Here is a 22,824-nt window from a genome sequence, read left to right on the forward strand (position 1 = left end):
TGTGTACTGTTGACCAGAGCAACCACTACATTTCTCCTGATATCATTTGTTGGTCAGACTGGGAGTGAACACAGGGCAAGTGCATGCAAGAAGAGACCCATAATCCTCAGTGTGGCTCTCATAATGCTTCTCATTCATGTACAGAAAATCTGTCCAAAAAACACAGAGGAGTTTCTGAAATATTTATTGGAGGGATTAAAAAGACAAATGCAGCAGGGCTGAAGTGCAGCGTTTCGGTTCTACAAACAGGGAGCCCTGCAGTGTGCCCTACAAAGTACAACAGGTATTAAACAAACACGGTAACAGTCATACAATAATACTAGGCTGCACATTCTTACAGAATGACTTGTCTGCAGTGTCTTTGTTTCTACAAGCTATGCTGCTGCTTCTACTAAAATGCTAAAAAATATACTTCCAATAGCACGTCATCTCTCAGAAAATAACAGCAAGGTTATTTATTTGAAAATAACAATATAAATCTTGATCGTAGAGATTTATACAGCTTACATTGCCTTGTTTTTACCTTCATGTTCAGTCCCATAAAGGGTAGTAGTACAATGTCTAATGAAATGAAAGACCTTGAATTAAAGCAATAAATACATATTTCTCCCCTGGCAAATCATAGCCCTCCCTCACCAAAACTTCCCCCATATTCCGCTTCACTTTAAAAATAGTATTATATATAACAACTGGGACGAGACCTTTGTGTTATTTATTAGCACGTCATATCTTATTATCCACATTTTGACGTAAAAACAGGTTATTAAAAGTAAAATAAATTCATTTTGACTCGATACAGCCTCGTGGATGCGTTGGAAATCATGTTGCCTGAAGATCCACGTTCCCACCTTTTTACAAGATGTTGGGACTTTTTTTTCCCCCACTGAAGGAATGCTGTCAGGCAGCCGAACTGTAAATATGGCATTTGTAAAATACAGATTTATTGGCAACGTGCTCCTGAGCACCAGCTGTGCATGCGGCAGTCTCCGAGGTTAAATTCCTGCGGCTGTCAACACGTCACAGTCAATGAGTTGCACCTCTAACCGCAACGCACCTCTCCACACCTGAGAATCTCTCTCCGTGCCATTCTTTTTAAACTAAATCATCTAAAAACAGACTCAATCAAAAAAGTTTTCAGGGTACAAAATTGAAATATAAGACCTTTAGATTTTTCTGTGGTGACATTTAATGTGTTCAAATACATTTGTAAATGTGTAAACATGGCAAAAATGGTTGAAAATTATTTAAATGGTGTTTAATAACCTATAGCAATCATGTGGGAATGCTGGATGTGGTTGTGCTGAGTGCTCTCCTGGAGCAAATACATATAACACATGTCTAGGCAGTTTGAAATCATTCCTTGTGGTGCCAAATCTGCTGGAAGCAGGTCAGAATAAAGGAGAAAAAGGATCTGGAGCAGACGGCCGGTTGTCTCAGGTATGGACGCACCGGTGGGGAAGAGAAAAAAGGGCTACAAATAATACTGTGGCTGATGGTCAGTGTTGTGTAGAGAGGAGGGATGAGGCTGAGGGGGGACAAAGGTTCATGGCTGGGTCACTGCACTGGGCTCCTTGTCATAGATGTAGCTGCCCACGCCACCAGTGTTCACGCCTGGAAGAACCACAGGGACAGCAGAGGGTGTCAGGGGTTTACAGGGAGGGCAAGAGAAGGTGCAGTGTGAGCAGGAGAGGCTGCAAAACATTTCCTGTGCAGGCTCAAGAAGCTGCTGTGTTGCAGACAGCGTTAATGATGAAATGACTCTTGAGCAACACTTGATGTGTGCAACATGTGCGGCAAAGGATCAAGTGCTTGGACATACGACATTCTGTTTCAAGTGTAGCTGATAATTGGTGGGTTGACAGCACCCCCTAGCGGTTACCTTTGGGCCCAAAGAGAACAGCATAGCATGGCTTGTGGCAGTAGGGCTGTCCGTCATGCTGGAACATAAGAAAAGGCAAATATTTACACAATAAAAGCATCCGGAAAGGTCAAGGCACGTTCCAACCTTTTTTATCTCCATCATTTACCACATTTTTCCTCTGTTATCCCCTTGTTTTCTTTGTTTCATTTATCTCTCTTCTCTTTGTCTTTTTTCAATTATTCCCTTTATGTTTCCTTTCATTTTTAGTTTCTTTCTTTCTCTGTCTGGGAGTGGGTTCATTCACTGGTACTAGTGACACATGATTTCTATACTATTATCTGTGACATAGCGTTTATTCATTTATTCAAGTACTAATATTACAGATCTAATGAGGGAGTTAGATGTAGCTGTAAAAAATTAAGCTTGTACTTAATTCACTTGTCTGAAGTGTGATTGTTTGACCCTGAAGAGGACTGATGTGTTGTGGTGGTCTTTTTTTTTTTTTTTGGAGGCTTTTTTAACTTAAGCTCTGCATCAGAAGCACAAGATTTCTGTCACATTGTCGAATGCAAGAAACAATTTGTTTTCTGTTGAGCATTATACACTCAAATGCTGCTTTATCAGGTTCACCAGTACAATCTGATGCAGTTCAGTGCCATGGCACCTATCATTACGATGCTTGTAGTGTTGTAATGTGTCAGAAATGTGTAAATCCAATTGTCACTGTTAAATGATAACTCTGGCATTTTTAAACCATGTCTCTATCTTCACATACTTTGGGGTTGAAATAACTGATAGGTAGAAAAGGTTTTAGAACTGGCCCAGTAGATCGCCTCAGCTGGCAGCTGTAAACAGGCTTCAGTGACTGTAACCTAATCCTTCGGGGCAACCATACCAGTCAAAGCATGTCCACTAAAAGTGCTTGTTTTTGCCACTGATGGGCTCAGGATGTTATTTGAAATGTCTGACAACCTTGCGGAAAGGATCCCGACAAAGACAAACCTGTAAGATTCTTTTTGTTTAGCCAGAAACAGTCATTACGTCAGACTCCACAGACACCAGACTCCATTGACAAAAACAGTAATTCTACCTCACAGAGTACGGGAGTTCCTGGTCTACCGCTGCCTCGATCAAATGGTTTGTTTGTGTTATCGTGTGGCTAAAGAGATAGTTTGGATCCAAACAAGCATGTGAAAACACAGTCTTAAATAAAGTCACAGCAACCAGACTAGCAACTCCTGTGTTCTGTGAGGCGAAATTACTGTTTTTTCCATTTTCTTTATATTGGGAGGTGTTTCTGATTTTTTGTCATGGGGAGTCACATTTCTGTCAGGGCATTTCTTTTACATAACTGTCTTTCTTTACTGTCTCTTCTGTAAGTTTCCTTCTGTCTTTTTTTCCTTCACATGTTAATACTTGCTTCATTTCAGCACTTCAAACTTCTCACCTCTGCATGGCTGCCAGGAGCCAGAGTCTTGCTGCACCTCTCACAGCGCAGGCAGGGTCGATGCCAGTCTTTGCCCAGTGATGTCACCTTCTCAGCTGTTTTAACACACACACACACACACACACACCTGTGAGACACTGTGGCAGCTACTTTGCAGGTTCACACCTTTTCCTCACCTTATTTCCTGGAAGTGTGGAATCACTCACCAAAATACACCTTCTTGTTGCATCGGGGACATAAGTTGGCCTCTCCGGAAAAAGTGGTGATGCTGCCGGCTGTCAACACATCACAGACATGTTACTGTATTGGAAAGGAAATAAGCACTACAAGTGAAACGGTTCAATAAATGACCACTAATCTAAACCAGTTAGGTGTGTAATCCAGTGCACTAATAATGTAGGCGTATAGAAATAAAATGGAGCCATGCACTAAACAGCTTTACCATGTTTCAAGAGGGGCTAAAGAGGGCAGTCCTGCCAAATTTAAATATTCTGGTTGCCAAGTCAAAACGCTTCAATCCCTCTTACACCTGCCAACCATGGTGGCTGATGGATGTTTGGTGTGCATGTAATGCCATGCTGGTAACTGCAGGTGGCACCAAAACGCAAAGACCACATTTGGTTTTTATTCTGGCATGAAACAACCAACATGTTCTCAAAAAATGATAACAACAAAAGCTCACAGATTCAATCCTACGTAAAGCAAGAACATGAAGAAACTGTATGAAAAAGAAAGTGTGCATAAAGCCAAAGCATGAAACAGGATAAACACACTGAAATAACTTGTTTCTATCTTGGTCCTGCTACTCTACCGACTAACAGTTGTGGATGTAATATCACGCATTAAAATGAACCCTAACCCTAACTGCACAACAGAGATAAATCAATGAAAAACACCCGTTTAAATGATTTTGTTCCTGCTGAGAAGGAGGAACATGAACCCTATCTCATGTCCCAAAAGACTTCTGTGTATTGATGTTCTTATCATTGAGTCCTTCTGACCCACAGCTTATTCAAAACCTCAGAATCTTAAGGCCTCTATAGCATAGGGAGGTTTTTTCCAGACAACACACAGATCCACACTTGACAGTGCATGCAGTATGGATACGTGCTCATCTTTGTCGGCTACCTTTTGATGGTGCCTTTGGAGCGTACACTCGCTTCTCCTCAGCTTTGGTGGCTGAATCCACACTGGTGGGAGATGGGTTGTTGTTGGCTGGAGTATCATAAACATAAGAGCCGGCTCCACCAATGTTCACACCTGAAAAAAAAAAAGTAAAAGAGAGGAAAAATCAGTCACTGCAAAAAAAGAGGAGGAACTGTTAATTTGACATATGGCCACAACTGACTCTGCTGATGTCTGAATAATCTGAAACCTCCAACTCTATGGAAGACTAGAATAAATACATAAGTGAATAAATATATAAACAGCTGCTGAACTACATACACAAATAGAATTTCTTTCAATGAAATAATTAGAATAACTAAATTAACACAGTTGCGAAATAAAGGTATTTCAGGTAGCTATGATGCTATGAATGTAGAAAAGAGTTAATACATTTTATTTGTTTGTGTCCTGATGAATTAACATTTATTCATTCATTCTATCTATTTTTATTTCATTATTAAAGCTAAGACCACAGTCATATTTTACAATAACAGAATACATTCAGCATTTTGTTTCTAATAATGTGAATTTGACAGTTTGTTAAATAAGATGACATGTACTTCACCTTTTGGCCCAAAGAGGGCAGCATAGCACGGTTTGTGGCAGTAGGGCCTCCCATCATGCTGTGGGGGAGACAGAAAAACAACATGAGACACAGATAAAACTAAATGTCTTAATAAGCATTTAAGGATGAAAAAACCCTGATGACGCAAATAGGAGAATGAACCAATAACGTGTATGAGATGCCATAATTTTTACGCATTTTTCTGACATGTGTTTTGGTTTTGACATTTTTCCTCTTGAGGGAGAGGAGATGGAGAGATTGTGCCCAAAAACGGAGACAAGCCTTTTTTCCATCTCACCACATAATGATGACAAGAAAAGAAACAGGACGGTGTTGATGAACTCAGCGCCACACTTGAGTGCAGCCTACGAGTCAGTAGACCCGTGAAGTTTCTGCCACTTGAGGGAAAGCGAGGCCAGTCTAAAGACATACATGGCCTGCTGCTGATGCATGCTGGGAATGTGGCGGCCACTGCAGGAGCATGTGATCAGCTTGGGTTGAGGATCAGGGCTGAGGGCCAGGGTGGCCACTGGTCCAGAGCCCAATGCCCACAGAAGAGAAGAACCGATGCAAGGTGCCAATCCCTGTGTGGTGAGGGAGACGGCGACAAACTACCCACAATACCTTCTGCTTTGGCCACATGAGCCCCGTTTCCTCAGAAGACGGTGTGGCAGATAAAAGGATTGTCCTCTCATCTTTAATTATGCATCGACCGTGACAGTATCGGCTACTGTTAAAGCAGCCGCGCACTCCTTTCACACTTCCTCTTTGACATTTATGAGATCCATGAAGGTCTGGGCGCCGATGCCAAGCTGTGACTAAGCACCGATGACTTTCTCAGGACAGGACACACTGGGCTGCATTGTCGAGTGAACTGAGGAGTCTGTTAACAGTCTGCTGTACAGTACCGCCGTGGCTCTTGCTGTGAAGGCAGAGGGCTCCCAAAAAATGGATTATCCATCGCTGCACGGCCCACTCTCTTCCCAGCAGTCAGCTTCCCACATCCTGACGCTGAAATCTGTCTTCTCCATCTATCCGTCTCATTTTTTCTTTTCTTTCCTGACCTGCTCCTCTCCTCATCCTGCTCTTAAGCTCTGCGCCCCATTGCTTCAAACCCTACTCACTGCTTTGCTGGGATTCAAGACCAGAATAAAGGTGGATTAACTCTGAACACTTGGCTGTTTCGGTTCAGCTTTTTTTATTTCCTATATTTACAAGCTTATGGCAAAGTCACTGCACATGTATTAGCTGGTAGTTCTCTTCAGGCTATTCAGAGATGCTGTATGTGTGTGGTAAAGCACATGTTCATGACCTTTTTGGCTTGTGACCCGTTTAAACAAAGGAATCTTTACTTGTGACATGACATTAGGCTGAGAAGTTCAACCTAAGAGTGTTTTTTTCCTTTGTATCATTAAACAAACCATGTATGTGACCTGAGGCAACGTCAGTTGGAGCTGACGAGTTCAAGTTTGATGATCTTGAAAAATCTGTTAGCATGGAGTTCATAAGAAGTGAGTTTATGTGGCCTTTGTAAACCGCTCATCATCTCTGCTTGAGGCTACAAGCTGCTACTAGCATAACACAGAAATGTATGACTGAACTGTGCAGGCTGAGTTGAATTGTGGGTAACGTAACGCCAGGTTCTGACAAGGAGAAAAAAAATTGGTTCAGCTGCATTTATTTGGATTCTTTTCTATAAACAAAACTGTCCATCATGAGTCCGACTCTTGTCATCATCTTGCTGAGTGAGCAGAAACTAGGAGCCCAGCTGACGTGGGCTTTAAGTCAAGATTGTTTTGTTTTCTTGTTTTAGGTGAAAAAAAGTCTCTTTATAATAATATATTTTTTGTTTACGCATTAAGTTCCCATTAAGCTTTGAGTGACAGACCGTGAGTTACTGTTGCTGTAAGTTACACCTGAGCCCTGTTTTTTCCCCACCTATAATTGTTTAGTTTTTGACAAGTCTGCATCATGTAAAGTCATTCTGCATTAGTTATCACTGCTGTTGTACTGAGATACAGCACATCAATCATATTACTTTTAATAAGAATAAATTGTCTAAATGTGACGACCATGTGGCAACAGTTTAAGCCACGAGGAACACCTTCTCTAAGTGTATTTATACATACATACACTCAAAGCTCATTCTTGACCTTGGAAACAACAAACAGTCTCACCTCAAGGTCCATTTAATGGCTGTTCTGAAGCTTTCAGCCACATCACATTTGCTTCATGAGCTTCAGGTCACACGACCCTGTCACTGAAGACTTGTCACCTTGCTCTCCTTGCTACCTGCCTCCAGCCTAAAGAGGCAGCTGCCCTCCTTTGGCCCAACACAGATGACGGGCCACAGCGGACTTCATCCTGCCCGCGACTCCTTTTAAAGCAGCAGTAAGCATTGCTGTCAGGGTCAGAGCCTTTTGCATACCAGGTCTGGGAGGACATCAAACACCCTCTCCAACAAAACCACCGTCCCTTTACATGCTTTCATTTATTTTTATATGTGATGTCTCTCAGCCTCATTCTGTTTCCATGACGATGATGAAGTATTGAGCTTTTGCCTACTAAAGTCAGGCTAATGGTGTGGCACTGCAGCCCGGGGCGGGATTTGGATGCTGTCCATGGAGAGAGAGGATAAAGGGGGAGACGAGCATAGTGGGCCGAGAGAGAGAGAGAGAGAGAGAGAGAGCCTCAGAGAGATTGTGGGACTACATTACTGTAATCATGCAGAGATTAAACAGCAGAGAAGCATCCTTTGAGGTTTGCAGGGAAATTGCTTTTGTGTACAGAGACGCTGAGATCACATCCTTTTTGTGTTGAGAAAAGAGCAGGAGACCCAGAAAAGGTGTGTGTGTGTGTGTGTGTGGTATTCACCCACGTACACACTGAGCGAGAGGGTGAGAAGTGAATCGCTGGCTGGGTCGTGAAAGGCAAAAGAAAAAGGGCATGATAAGATAAACCCAAGGGTGAAGGTGGCCGATAGTGAGCAGGACACACAGTCGGGGGAATCTATGTTGAGATGCGATACCGCAGTGCGATTATGTAACAGAGAGAGGAAAAAGGCAACTCGTGCTGTAATCCTGAGAGGGTTAAAATTCCAAAAAGGACGACTTCTTTTGACAATCAATATGCAACCAGACACACAGCAGGCAGGAAAAGGGGATGGACGCAGCAATTTCCTGTACAAAATGCAAAAGTTCTGTGAAATTAAATGAAAGAACTTCATATCTCGACCCAGTGAAAAACACTTGAAAAGACCATCTCTAAAAGTCTAAAAGGTCCTGGTCACACCAGCTTTTAAAATTTCATCAGTGGATTCATTTAAATAAACTTTGTTGAAACTTGGCACACTATTTGCCACAGTTGACTTTAAAGTCTCTCAATTGTGCTTGGAAGACCCAAACAGCCCAAAATGGATGAAGCTATTTTAACTTCTTCTGTTGGAGTAAAAACTGTTCCACAACAGAGGAATGGCTTACAGGCAGTTATGAGACAAAAGCATGAAATAAATGAGCTAATTATTCATTGTTTACCGTTAGCATCGAGCTAACGAGGCTTTTTAGCTCAAGGGGCCACCCATCTTTTGCAAAAAAAACTCTTTATTGAATGAAATGATGCACAATCCTGAAATCAAACATGGGGAGAAAATGGAACAGTTCAGTCTGACTAATGCTGCCGTCAGTCTAATGGAGCTAGCATGTTAGCAGTTAGCTCAGCAGCTACAGCAGTTCATAAACTAACCCTGCATGTAGTCCCCACATCTCCAAGTGTCTAAAACCAAATATTTCGTGTCATGAATGTGCTTACATTGCACATACGTTGAGAGATTTGTAATAAAGATTTATACACTGAAACAAGCCAATGTTAAACAGTTTCCTAAAAGCATAAACATGCCGCATGGTTAGGATTTTTCATTGATCATCTGTCAATAAGTCAATACGTCAATATGTGTCAGTCCACCACCAGGCAGCACAGGCTTCCCCTTGTTAGATTTCACAACAGTCAATGAACTGTAAAGAAACGGCATTGAGTATGGTGGCCTTTGAGCCTGTTGTGATGGTTTATGAAGAAAAACCAACATTACTATTTAAAATAGAACTTGCATTAACAGAGAAAGGCCCATCGAGTGCGACACTGGCCGTTTGGTGGACACATTTGGCTGCACTGCTTCACAGCATCACCGAATGCATTTAATGACAGCATGAATGGCCTCAGTGGGAAGTGAACTCCTGCCCCAGGCGATGTTGGTGACGTGCTCCATGCACACAGCTATACATCCTACAAAGAGTCCATATCGCTGTCCCAGTTACACAGATAAAAACCATATCTTTTTTTTTTCTCTTTTAGAACTTCACCGTTAACTTTACATTGTTTAGAGGCAGACTTACATTAATTTAAGCATTTGAGCAAAAATCTGAACCTGTAAATTGAGTTTCAGACTATTGGTTGGACATTTGCCATTTGAAGATAATCGAGATCTTTTAACTAAGTAAAAAAATAATATTTCAAATCCAATCAGTGGTCTGGAATGTTATATTCATCATACATATATATCACTGGAATATTATTACTGATGCATTTATATACAGTGTAAGAAACATTTAACAAGTTTTCCATTTTTATAGGTAGTTTGATCTATAATCATAAATCCTTTTTATCTTAAACTTTAGGTGTAGTACAGTAGCAGTATAAAGGCAGCCTTACAGTTGAGTAGGTGTGCTGCGTTATTTTCCTCCAACATTATTTGCAGCTCTAGAGGAGACAGATTCCTCACTCAGTATATCAGATGTGTTTTTGTATCAGATACAATGATTTTAAGATGTGATGGGACAGTATTGTACTGTTACTAGTCGTACTGACCTCAGCGTGGCCTCCAGCGTTCAGGAGCTTGTTGCAGCGGTCACACTTGAGACACAACTTGTGCCAGTCCTTCCCCAGTGATGACACCTTTTCAGCTGCACATAAAAGACAAAAGACAAAGACAAAGAGGCTGGGGTTGAGCGCAGACATTCACATAAAGCAGCATTTATATAAATACGTGTGAACAATTGGGATTGTGTCGGGCTTTGCATGTGCAATAATGTGCCGTTCAATCACTCATCGCAGAGAGGAATGACGTCCCTCTTTGCTTCACTCTCCAGAATAACGATTAGCTTGTACTGTATCTCTGGTGATTGTTTTCCAAAGGGGGGAGGGGGGGGGGGGGGGGGGGGGGGGGGATACTGGGAATGCCTGTGTACCACACAGGATGCTGTGGTGATGTCATTGCGGTATAGACAGACAGTGGCGTGAGTCCCAGTCCAGCTGGAGCGGCAGGGGGGTGCCCGCATGTAACCCAGATCCTTTGTGTTACCCCTCCAAACATACACACACCCCTCCCCCAGTTTACAGTATACCCATCCTGCTGCAGACGGCCCTTCAACCCCATTTCCGTCCCCTTTTTCTCCCAGACCGACCGCCCCTCCAGACAACCAAGAGACCCTAATTATACCCTTTCCAATAATAAATCTCTGCTGTTTCCACACAATGGGCCCCAAGGAGTCATGCAGGCAGCAGAGGAAACACCTTCTCTTATCAAGGCAGGGCACAAATAGCCGGATACTGGGGTCTGTTTCCTACATACCCTCAGCCAAATACACACACTCACACAGGTTACACACACACATAGAGCATGTATGAGGACATACAGACGATTACTTCCTTCTATATTTCCTCTGACTAGCAGCTTTCCCACATGTACCATAACTTGTGATGATGCTGTCAAATTCCTTTGTCAGCGACATGTCAAATGAAATCAGACGCCAGAGATTTGAGTATAGGTTTTGAACAACATGGAATGCAAAGAAACATTCAGTCCATAAACAAGATAAGATAACAAAAACAAAACCGGAAGACAAAATAGAAGTGGACGTCAAAGGAAGTGATAACATCGATTTGATAGCTTCTTTAATTTAAAAATGTTTTATTCATACGTAGGGAAGTTCTCCGATTGCTCTAAAACAGGCTTCTCAATACACTTTAATCTTCAATACCAAACATTTTGAGAAACAGAAGCATTACTTAACTCTATGCTAACAGATGCTGCCCAAGACTTTTTATCCTAAGACACCTCAGTTAGGGTGAAGGTTGCAGTAAAGAAAGAGCAAACACACAGCACAAACATGACGATTTACAGCTTTTGTTGGGTAGAATTCCTTTTATAGATTGTGTATTTTTTCTTATTCTTTGACATACTTTCACCTTTAACCAAATGAAATTCCTTCTTTCGATATCAAAGTTGAGTTTCATTTGATTTGCTGTGAATGACAAAAACGACGACTATAATTGACTCCCGTCAATTACAACACGCAGACAAATGGCCAACAACAGGGCCCTGGAGGATAGCTGGGGATGGGGTGTGGGGAGACCTCCCGTCAACACTTGAGAGCAGAGGAACGCTGACTTGCACATAGCAAACTGCCGGAAACGTTAAATCACTCTTAAAGATACTGTTAGATAGAGAGAAATAAATAAATAAATAAATCACTCTTTAAATCAATATCGTGCTCTTTAATTAAAAGACGGCCACAAACCCTCCACACAACCACCAGAGTTAAAAGGAAACGGGATCAGTAGCATCTGTCTACCATTTAATACAACTGCTGTCATTGCTTACATACCAACTGTCACTTCAATTGTTAACAGTGTCATCTCTCTCTATTTCAATGGCAGTTCAACTACTTTCATCTCACACTTCAGCTCACGGTTCAACTGCTTTCATAGCTGTGAAACATACTGACATTTCAGTGTTCCTGCAGGAACTTAACTCAATATAACGTGAATTTTATTTTACTTTTTTTTAAATTAGAGACACAACTCTTACACAACACACACTTCAAACCCTTTCAGTGCTTCAACTACAACTAACACTTCAACTATTAACAGTGGACACAGTCTATTTTTCTGGTGCTTTAACTTCAACTCGAATTTCCGTTGTTTCATCATTTACAGTTGAACTGATATTTCGACTGCTTTCACAGTTCAGCTGCTTTTCTAGTTAACACATCTACCGACATTTCAGCTACATACTCCTAAAGTGTCAGTTCACTTGCTTCCAGGTCTTCAACTGTCAGGTCGACTACTTTCAATCTTTATATCTAAACTGATAATTCAACTTCCTATAATTTGAAGCAAAAATTTCAAATGCCATGAGCAATTACAATTAAACTGACTTCAACTGATTTCAGCTATAACACTTCAATAAACACTTCAATTATTAACAGTTTTGCTGATTTTAGTGTCTCTACTGATGAGATGATGGATGAGGTCCATTCCTGATTTAATGGGATTACTTAATTCTCGATTTCTAGTGGGTTTACAGAAAAAAAAAGGACTCTTAAGCAGATTTTCTTGAACAGCCCCATCATTTACATACAATCACAGGGGAATCCTTTGTTGTGTGCTTTTGAGTGAAGCAAATTGCAGGCTGTCGTGAGAGAAAACAGATTGGCTAAAAGGATTTGGCACATCCTCATCGATGTTGACAATGTAAATGTGAACATCCACTGAGACTTCCCTTTGAACAGGAGCTTGTTTGTTTATACAAGTGGGTGCATTTACCCTCAGGTTGTTGCCATAATGAGGTAGAGGAAGACACGGCAGCATCTCAGCCACCTCATTCGAGCCCACACATGACTATTTTGGGTGCATCTTTGATTCCATTGGTGCAGCAATTACAGAATTTTTATTCTTCAATTTGTTATTTGTTTTTTAGATGAATTTTAAGTTTTGCTTGTAAAACGTCGACCTAAATGCGTGTTCTCTGGCTTTGTTTCAGAGGTGGGGCTATATGAAGGATAATAAGGATAGAGGCTTGCTTGGAGCCGGGGGCATAAACATCTGGGCCAGAGGCAGATCCCCTCCACCTCCCCCACTCTATAACTCCCACAACACATAATACAGACTGACAGGCTCACCCCTCTTACAATAACAACTGTCCTTTAAAACGGGGAGCTGTTAAACAGTGGACTTTGTTGCTACACCCAGACAAAATCACACAGAGAGGGACGAGGATATACTGGCAAGGCTCTGACGTCGGTTTCCATTCATACGTCATGTCGACTTTTCAAATCCGTCTGGAGGTGTGTCTGCGTTTGTGAGTCAATGACACGAGCACTTACTGAAAAAGCAATACTGAGGACACACTGGCAATATTCTTAACATTATGGAGGTGTCAGGAGGTATATGGGTGTCCTCAGATTTAGGAGGAAATAAATTCCACACACCGACACACAGAGCAGACAGGTTAAGCCCCTGCTGTTCCCATTTACACTCTTTAAACATTGTCTGAAGGTGTCTAACTTCGGAGTCAGAGATGAAAGCAGCTGAAATATGAAAAAGTAGATGTGCAACCTATGAAAGCAGTAAAACTGTCAATTGAATTGTAACAATGAAAACTGAAATTTTACAGTGTTAATAGCTGAGGTGTTAGAGCTGAAAGCAGATGAAGCCAGTAGCTTCAACGCCAAGCACTGCGGGAAGCTGAATGGTCACTGAAAGTAGTCGAACTGACAGTTGAAGAGCTGAAAGCAAGTGAACTGTCAAGTTTACGAGCCGAAATGCCAGTAGATGTGTTAAACATAAAAGCAACTGAACTGTGTAAGCAATGAAAGCAGATGAAACGCCCGTTAAACTGTAAACGATGACACGTTTTGGAGAAGTTTGAGTTGAAGTTGAAGTGACAGGGGCACTTGAACTGTGTCCACTGTTAATAGTTGAAGTGTCAGTTGAAGCCGAAGCACTGAAGGGGCCTAATCTGTCTCTTGAAGTGTAAGAGCCGGAAGGAACTGAAGTCAGTTTATAGTAATTGCTTATAGCAATTTAAAACTTCTAAATTCAAACTTTCAAGTTTCTGTACAGTAGGCAGTTGAATTGTCAAGTTTGTAGGCACTGAAAGTAGTTGAACTGACCTGGTCTTGACAGCTAATGGAGTTAAGAAATAAAAATAAATGTCACGAAGCACTGACAATGTTACTGTAGGAACACTGAGCTTGGGCCGAGGATGGGAAATATTGTGGTGGTCAGAGGTCATCACCATAACCATATGATACCTGTGCTACTGTAAGCTGCTTAACTTCATTTGTAAATTCCTGGTCTAAGCTCTTCAGTCTGCAGTTGTACTCTGTGATTGCGTCGTCAATATGGTTTAAATCACAGAGACAGCCTGCTGCTGACTCCTCTTCTCTCTGATTTAGCCTCAGTGTTTACGAGTGCTTGGTTTCACTGATGTTGCTGAACATTAATCAAACGAAAGGAGGCAGAGCTTGACATACTTGAGCGTTTTTCTGATTTTGAAGAGGTCTGCGTGTGCACGGCAGTCGACTTCAGCCACGAAAATTGCTGAGAGCTTTAGTTCGTGATACGATGTGAAGAAACGCGAGCATCATTTCACGTACAAGATTGTACTTGAATTCTGGTATTTTATATATTGTTTATATTGTATACTAGTCTTATGTTATATTATTCTATTTTAGATTGTACATCTTTTATATTTTTCTCCTTTTTTACTATACTATTGTTTTTGTGCCTTAAGTGTTGGTTGTCTTGTGGTGGCTGTTTGTTGTCTTGTGGGGTGTAACAAAGCAATTTCCTGTGAAGGATTAATAAAGGCACTATTCCATTCTATGTAGAAATGAGAGCTGAAACTGTGAAACCGCCTCAGCCGTGGCAGTCCACCCACCTCAGCTAACAGTAAAGTTGATTTGGAGCCAAGAAATTACCAAACAGGCTCAAGTGCAAAAAAAAGCTGACTTGATGCCCAATGAAAATGGCATTACGACAGCATTAGCGCTACCACTGGCATTAAATTAAGGTGCAACATCTCAGCTGAACACAGTACTCAAAAGTCAAGGCAAGCGTTTTAAATGTTTGTACTTCAGTAAATGGAAAAAGCATTTAAATTGTGAATGGCTCATGTGTTCTGTTTTAATAAGGTCACACATATTCACACTGAGTTAAGCCATAATGAATTTCCTAGCTACAAACATACAGGCCTACTATGAACATCTGTAAAAGACCATGATGATGAGATGAGAGCACAGTTTGCCCTCACTCAATCACATCTTATTCTGAAAAAATTTGCTCCCTGCTCTCTCTGTTTCTAATGATATTATCCATAATATCAGCCCATAAGACATTTATCAGGATCCAACGCAAAAGCATGAGATGGGGCAGCCATGGCCTTTGATGAAGACAGGTCTTAAATTGGGCCTAACTTTATTCCTGGGAAATTGGAGTCATAAGACATCTAATGCAAAGGATAAAAACAGCAATTCGACATCAAACAGATTCAATATTATTGAAAATGAATGACTCATGTGATATTCCAGGGAGTAAGCGTATCTATTCTGCTTGAGACGATAGAAACACATCAGAGGACTTCAAGCAGGTTCTGATTCGATTTATTTTGTTTGTTCTGTTACATGATTCACTTACACTTCAGGTCATATTAGGAGTGAAACCAATTACACTCTGTGTACAGACGGTCGCGACGAGGAGCAGCATGGGAGCAGGCCTGCAGCTAATGGTCTAGAAACACGCTGTAATTGAACAGAACATTAAGCATCAGCAGAACTTTAACAAGGGGTCTTCAGAGGGAAAACATTAACGGGCCATTTCTCCAAATGACTTAATTACGGCTGCTTAGTCGTCGACATCGACAGCGCAGCTGCGCCCAAACATCAGGGCTGTCGCTGGACTGAGATTCACCCCGAGTCAGGAGGACATTCCTCCTTTCTGTCGGACTTAAAGCCTCAAAAGTCCCAACAGATAAACAAGCACGAGTACTCAACAACATTTGCACAGCTGAACTCCCAGCATGCAACGTGGCGGGATTGTCCACCAGGGGGATGGGCTGTGAAATCTCACATGGGTGCTCTCTTCTCACTCAATAATTCGATCAGGGTGCAACTTGGCGTCCTGCAGGAGACGAAACCAGCGGTAACTATAAAAGCTGTAGTTTCTGGTTGTTTAACGGCTTTAAGAGAAATGTCAGTAGATTTAGACTTTTTTGAGGAATGAGGGCAAACACACTAATCATCGAAGACCTGATTGCTGTAAAAAAATCTACAGTTTATAGCTATATTCTCAATCAGTCTGACGTTAGTGTATTTTCAACAGACATCAACTAACAAGCTGATGAACAAGGCTCCTCCATAATGTTCATGATGTAACCAATGTTATTGTAAATATCAATAAATCACGGTCGACTGTTCCGTTGCACCTTCTGGTTATGTGGACCCATCTGTTCAGCTCCTCCTATAATAAACCTGTGAAAAACACACCTCATAAACAGAAACACACACACACACATATAGCCTGCTCCATCTTCTTTCTCATCCGCCTCATCTATCAGGGACAGCTGAGTCCACGCGGGTGTTTTTCTTTTTAGGCTTTTGTCACAGCAGTGTGATAACTGCACGTCCCAATAAACACCACACACCTGACTGACTGAGTGGAGGCCTGAAAGGCAAAGCAGGACCCAAACATGGGAGGTACATTTAGTTAGAAAAACAAAAAAGCTCGTATCTCAAGAGAGAGATGTAAGAAAGGAAAAAACAAGCAGCCTGTGTTTCCTTCTCTGCATCCTCTTACTATTCTGTTCTCTGGAGCACAAAACACCCTCAAGGACTTGTGACCTTTTACTTAACTTGGAGACAATCGCCATTCAGTGGAGCACACAGGGGCAGTCAGCCTCAGCAGGGGAAGCGACTTTGAAGGAGTTTCAGGTTGTGCTTTGACCAAACTCATTCTTCACGTACTCAACGTTTTCACTGTGGGTTGCTTGTGCTCAGTTTCAAAACTCCCGATTCGCATCATCATCATGACCATGTCGCTTCCTATAACATCTGAGTAGCAGGTTTACATAATTACACCTAAGATGACAATCCCAATTATCTTAACCTATAAATTAATGCTTGTTTTCATTGCTGATTGATCTATTAACTATTTATGTTTTGCTGATTGCTAGAATTAAGACAAATACCTAGTTCCTAGGGTGCAAGGTGTCCTCCAATTTATTCTTCTGTACAAACAATGGTGCGAAAAAAAAGATTTTGTTTATAATATGAAAAGCAGCAAATTCTCGCATTAGAGAAACCTTCAGTGAAAATGTTGGTGTTTACATTAGATAAATTACTTGACAGCTGCAACTGTTGATTATTTTCATTGTTGTATAATCTGATGTTTATTTTCTTGAGACTTCATGTAATTGTTTAGTCTCTAAAATGTCAGAAAATCAAATTAAACTATCCTCCTCTGTCCAACCAAGTATCCAAAAGCCAAATATACTGTATTTATGATAATATAAATCCTCACAATGGAAAAGCTAGAACGTTCCACACAGTGATGATTAATAATCCATCTGCTCTTGTTATGTTGGTGGGTTTTTTTAAAGGCACATAAGTTGTGAAAAACTGATCATCTTGTGCTGGTTCTGAGGGAGCTGAAAGTTAGTTGACTGTGGCAGGGATGTGTTCAACATTAGAACTGATTTGTTCAGGGTAAATGCACACGTGCAGCTCTCTGTGGAGCTCACACCGATGCCAACTAGGAAACATACAGTTGGATCCGTGTCTCCCTGTGGCTGATGCAACCCTGTAGCAAAACTTAGCTCTGGAGGTCGTCTGTCGCCTCAGCCAAGGCGAGGTTTCCTCCCCAGGCTTTCTCCCTCTCTCCCTCTGCGAATAAAAGAGGCCGACCTCGTGAATCCTGCTGGCTGACGTAAATTGGCTGCAGTTAAGTCGCATCCTGTCTGCGCTGGTCAGCGGAGCTGCAGGCAAAGCGCTGCTCCACAGTCTCTGCCTCGGTGACTCGTTCGCCCTCCCTGATCCCCTGGGACTGCTTGCCCAATACTGCACCTCATCTCTAACCAGTCAGGACACTGTGTCCCGGCTACAGGGAACTTCAGGAAGATCTAGTGAGGATGACTAGATTACAGTGAAGTGGACCATGTCTTCAAAAGAGGAAGCAGGAGTGTATCACTAGAATGGCACGTTGGTGAAAGGACAATCAGCTCTTGAGGGGTGGACATCATATGACAGAGGCATCAAAGCTTGAAGTGCTTAAACTACTTTGAGTGAAATCATCTGAATCCTGTAAAGCTGCGCAATCAAAGTCAAACGAACTCCAATTCATTATGTCATTTTTCTCCTCTCGTCTCAGCACATGTATGGAGTCATGAAGCGGATTTGAAGGCTCAAGTTAAATACCTTCAACTTGCACGGAAACATCTTTGCCTCAGCTTGGTAACCTGGCTGAATCTGCGTCTTTACACTGACTTTAGAGGCAATTTCTGAATACGCAGAATTGTGTAACTCTACTCTCCGATCCTACAGGGACAAAAAAAAAAGTAAAGCATGGCAGAATATATTACGAGGGACGCGGATCCCCGGTGAAAAATTATAAGAAATACAATATATAGAGAGGAAAAACAGAATGCAAATACTGACAAAGTGCACAAATTATATCAAAAATGAGATTTGATACATTGGCAATCAATGGTCAGTTCATTTGGATGAACTATAGACAACCAACTTTGCTCCTCTGTGCCTCTGCTGTTATGTAACCAGTCAATCTGCTGCAAGGTGGAACGGTTTCACCTGTGTTTGGGGCCGGGGGGGGTTGACAGCCTGACTTTCAGCACCAAGCTTAATGCCATCTCCATTAGAGGATCATATTTGTGTCCCAAAAAGGCAGAGAAAAAGGACCCTCATTGACCGGCACACAGTAGCTGGCAGGTTATGCAATGGCAGCAACTCAAGAAATGATGTTACATAACGAGGCACATTCACACAGCCCACTGGGCAGCCAAGTGGAAAACAGGGTTCTCTAGCGTTGACAGAGAAGAGGGGAGGAAAATAAAGGTATTGTGCGGATGTTTGGGGTAAAAGCGGGATAAAAAAAAGAGGTGTGTGGGAAATATATCGCCAGGCTGAGAGGTTGAAGGTATTCTGCCTCATTGGGAAGGACAAACGTGCACGGGGACAGAAAGAGCTTTGTGTGAATAGAGATGTCGTTTCTCATTATAATGCATGAGGCACTTCGAGAGTCTCCGTTTAAATAAAGGCGAGCCATCTCACCCCATTTCCCCCAGTCTTTCTAGTTCGTAAAAAAGGAAATCGGGGGAAGAGGAATTCAGGGCCTGAGGCGAGAGCAAGTGATTGAAGAAGAGGAAAGAGGGCCAGAGTGAGAGGAATTGGTGAATGAAAGAGAGAGAAACTCACAGCAGAGCACCATTAGTCTCCATTAGGTTCTAGTTTATTCACTTAGCTGCACAAAGATGCATTGCTCCAATTTGTCATGCACAAGAGTTGAATTTGGGACTGGAGCTGGGAGATTTAGTGAGTCATGCTGTGTTGTGTCCTGCATGGACTCTATCGCACACTAACATTGTATTTCCACTGGGCCTGGTCACATGTTAGCCAATAGTCCCCAGTGTATTCTAAGCATCTCTGCACCACAGGAACTAACAGATGTGAGGCCACAATGTGGACGCCGGGAATTTGCTTTCAGCCATCCCAATAATTAAAAAGTAAAGTCTTCACATTCTTTTAAAACAAGCGACTGCTTCCTTTTTTTTTTGTTGCAGTTTATTTGGGTTGCACAAACTTCACAGGCAAGCAGAACGCCAGCGACGGTCAACGTTTGCCTTAAGTGGCGATGAAATTGAACCATCAAAACAGCTGTCCATTAAATGAACGAACGGAAAATAGTAATAAACCTTTCCTCGAAACCAAAAGAATTTCCATCCCAGACTGTGGCTCACCGCGGCCATGTGAAATGACGTTTGTGTTTTTTTGTTGTTTTTTTTTTTTTTATAGATATAAAGAGGAAGGGAGTCAAGTGTTGAGTGTCTTTGCCTGCTAAATCCAATATTGGCTGGAGGACCAGGTGGGTAACTGCAGGGTGGGCCAATCACCGCTCTATATAGCACACCACATGAGGAAAATGTAGGAGCAAAATGGGACGGGAAATAGACAATTTTCTCTATCAGTAACACATGTCCTGCTGTAGATCAGAAGCAGGGGATTTTTTTTTTCACTTTACACCCTCATTTGTGTGACTTTAACAGTTCTGCAGACCTGAAAAATTCACCAAAGCACTGGATTTCTTGCATGTCTAGAGAGCAAAGAGGCTGCGAGGAAGGAGGATGTACGTAGGTGGAGCTGCTGAGCTCATTCCACAGTATCTGAAATTCAGCACTGACATCATGCTGATGATTCGAGCTGTGGGCAGCAGCACAGGCCGAGCTTTTCTCCCACCCTGACCTCTCCCATGCCTTGTCATAGGTTTCATCTCCCCCCACTTGCAATGACTGAAACTTTAATTTTGTCATTAACACCTTCCCTCACTTTCTCCATCCTCCCTGGTTTGACGTGTGCAGCTGACTCCACCCGTGCTGGGTCCTAGTAGCCGTTCATCATCCTTACAGTTGACTCAGCCCCAGGCGTTCACCGCCCATTAAGATACGCCCCAACCAAAAATAAAGCCACTGGGACGGATCTCAGTATGTTATATAAAAACAAACATAAAAACAACAGAAATCACAGAGGAGCCCTGACTCACTTGCTGCAGGAAATTAAGGCTACGACACAAATGAACACTCAGACATGCATAAAATCTGTATTGGAGGAAATTAAATCTCATTTACACAGAAATTATTCCATGCCAGTGACTCTCGGGAACCCATAGGATGAGCAGCAGCTGTTAGGTTTGCTGCCGCCCCCGTTACATAAGAGGACTTCCATCCACTCACATAATTGATTTTGACCCCCGTGACAACTCTGATGTGTGTTGCAAAGTGTAGAAAAGATCAGCACAGAAGAACCCTTTTTTTTTTTTTGTTCCCTACATGCAGCCAAACATAAACACAGGATTACTCAGGGTTGAGCAGGACAGCGGCATGTTGTGGAAAAAAATAAACACAGCAGGGTGCATATTATGTGCAGCCTTCAGATACAAAGCAAAAATGTAAATTTTTGTTTGTCTTCGCGACCTGAGCTGCTTTTAATCCCCCGCTTTGCTTTTGTCACTGTACACTTCTTTCACTGTAAACGTCATTTATAGTAAATATAAGATGCCGTCATCCTCCCCGTGTGACTCAAAGCTGTGGCTGTTTTGTTCTTCCATCTTTGTTTACAAGGATGCAAAAAGATGCATGTTTGAAGGTTTTCTTCCCACTGACGCAGCATGATGTTGCCGTGCTTATCTGTGAGTGGGCAATCTCAGCATATGGCGTTTCTGCACTCTTGGCAAGGGCTTCCATTAGCAACCCTCCAAAGCCAACTGCCGAGCTTGGATGTTTACCAAACATAACAAATTAAAAACGGCCCAGATCAGTGTCAAAATAAGATAAATTATTTATCCAGTTTTGTGAATACAGTGCAGGAAGGGCATGTTTTCTTTCACGTACGTTACAAATATTTCATGTTCTGAAAGAAAACTATAAATCCATTGAAATGTTTGCCCTTATGGGTTTTGTTTACATTGACCCCAGACCCTCTCCAGCTTTTTGTTTTCCCAAAGTCTGTCTCTGTGAATCATTTACATTTCCAGCATCTCTTTCCCTAAAAAAATATCTAATCTAAGGAATGCTATGAACTGCTACATAATGGGAGAAATTCCTTAGGGAACTGTAGGACAGGTTTACATTTCCCTAAGGACATCTGCTTTGTCCCATTCCTGAACAAAAAGCCTGAAGCAATATTGAGCTTTATGGACCCAATATTAGGCTACTGTCAAACATATCCCACAAAAATATATTTAATATTCAACTGCATGTTGTAGATATTGCTCAAAACAGAGATGTAGCCAAAGGTGCATGTGCCTATTCAGAACTCCATTGGAAAAGAGAGCATTTTTAGCACATGTAAATTCTGTAACTCTACGTAGTTAAAGCGTAGTTGCGTGAAAAGTATATTTATTTCAATGAATGAATGAATGAGCAGCCGAACAGACCCTCTCTCCAGTAGCATGTCCAAATTAAGCAACTATAGCGTTACAAAAACTGTGGAACAAGTTGTCCCCAGAAAAAAATCGATCCCCTGTCAGGACTATCTTTTCGGCTATCGAGCGGGATCACCATCATGACCCCCAGAAGTAATTTCTAAAGCAGTGACCGAATAAAGCGGGCATCACTCACCGAAATACACCGTCTTTTCACACTTGGGGCACTTTGAAGCCATGCTGGGATGTTGGTGGGTCGAGTGAAAGTGATGTGTTTTGTTTGTCCGCAGCAGCGTCCACTTTCTCTGCGTCCTCCGGCTCCTCTCTGCACAGCAAGTGTCTCTTTCTGCTCACAGCGGCCGGGAGCATCTAGTCAGTGAACGGCTCCTCATTTGCATAACCCCGCCCCCGGCGGCGTGCTGCCTTCAGGTGTCATAGGAAATATTTCAACTGGTAGAAAGATTTACATTTTTACGGTCTGTGTGAACACATGCAAGGAATTTGACTTTGATTTTCCCACTGCTCTCGTGTACTTACACATAAACAGATAAAAAAGAGACAAGAACAACAAAGCTGAGCAAAGTAAGTCCATATTTAACTTAAGCATAAACATTTAACCTCTATGTACAATGTGATATGTAAAATATGTATGTAGGTGTATATGTAGAAACTATAACAAAGGATGGGAAGAAGACGACGCAAAGTGCAAAGATGCTGCAATATCTCTAGATGAATGTTCACATTTTCAGTGATTTGCCGACATGTAGCTCCTGTTTTAGCGTTTTCTCCTCATCCTGAATC

General features: G+C 41.9%; 1 protein-coding gene across 1 annotated transcript; it reads right to left on the reverse strand.

Moving 5' to 3' along the window:
• Window positions 1-180: 180 nt before the first annotated feature.
• crip2 (cysteine-rich protein 2) lies at window positions 181-22,354 on the reverse strand. Its single transcript, XM_070842544.1, has 8 exons — window positions 22,220-22,354; window positions 9,901-9,995; window positions 5,041-5,098; window positions 4,437-4,568; window positions 3,515-3,583; window positions 3,309-3,403; window positions 1,880-1,937; window positions 181-1,611 (listed from the first exon to the last, which is right to left on the reverse strand). Exons 1-8 carry the CDS (start codon window positions 22,260-22,262, stop codon window positions 1,544-1,546), a joined length of 618 nt encoding a protein of 205 aa, XP_070698645.1. The 5' UTR covers window positions 22,263-22,354; the 3' UTR covers window positions 181-1,543.
• Window positions 22,355-22,824: the final 470 nt, after the last annotated feature.

This window comes from Pempheris klunzingeri, chromosome 13 (genome assembly GCF_042242105.1).
Source record: "Pempheris klunzingeri isolate RE-2024b chromosome 13, fPemKlu1.hap1, whole genome shotgun sequence".
NCBI classification, from domain to species: domain Eukaryota; kingdom Metazoa; phylum Chordata; class Actinopteri; order Acropomatiformes; family Pempheridae; genus Pempheris; species Pempheris klunzingeri.

Coding starts and splice junctions, on each gene's coding strand:
- crip2 (XM_070842544.1), bottom strand. CDS start 22,262: ATGGCTTCAAAGTGCCCCAAGTGTGAAAAGACGGTGTATTTCG. Junction 9,996..22,219: donor TGAAAAGACGGTGTATTTCG/GTGAGTGATGCC, acceptor TTTTATGTGCAG/CTGAAAAGGTGTCATCACTG. Junction 3,584..4,436: donor TCCAAAGGCACCATCAAAAG/GTAGCCGACAAA, acceptor ATGTGTTGACAG/CCGGCAGCATCACCACTTTT.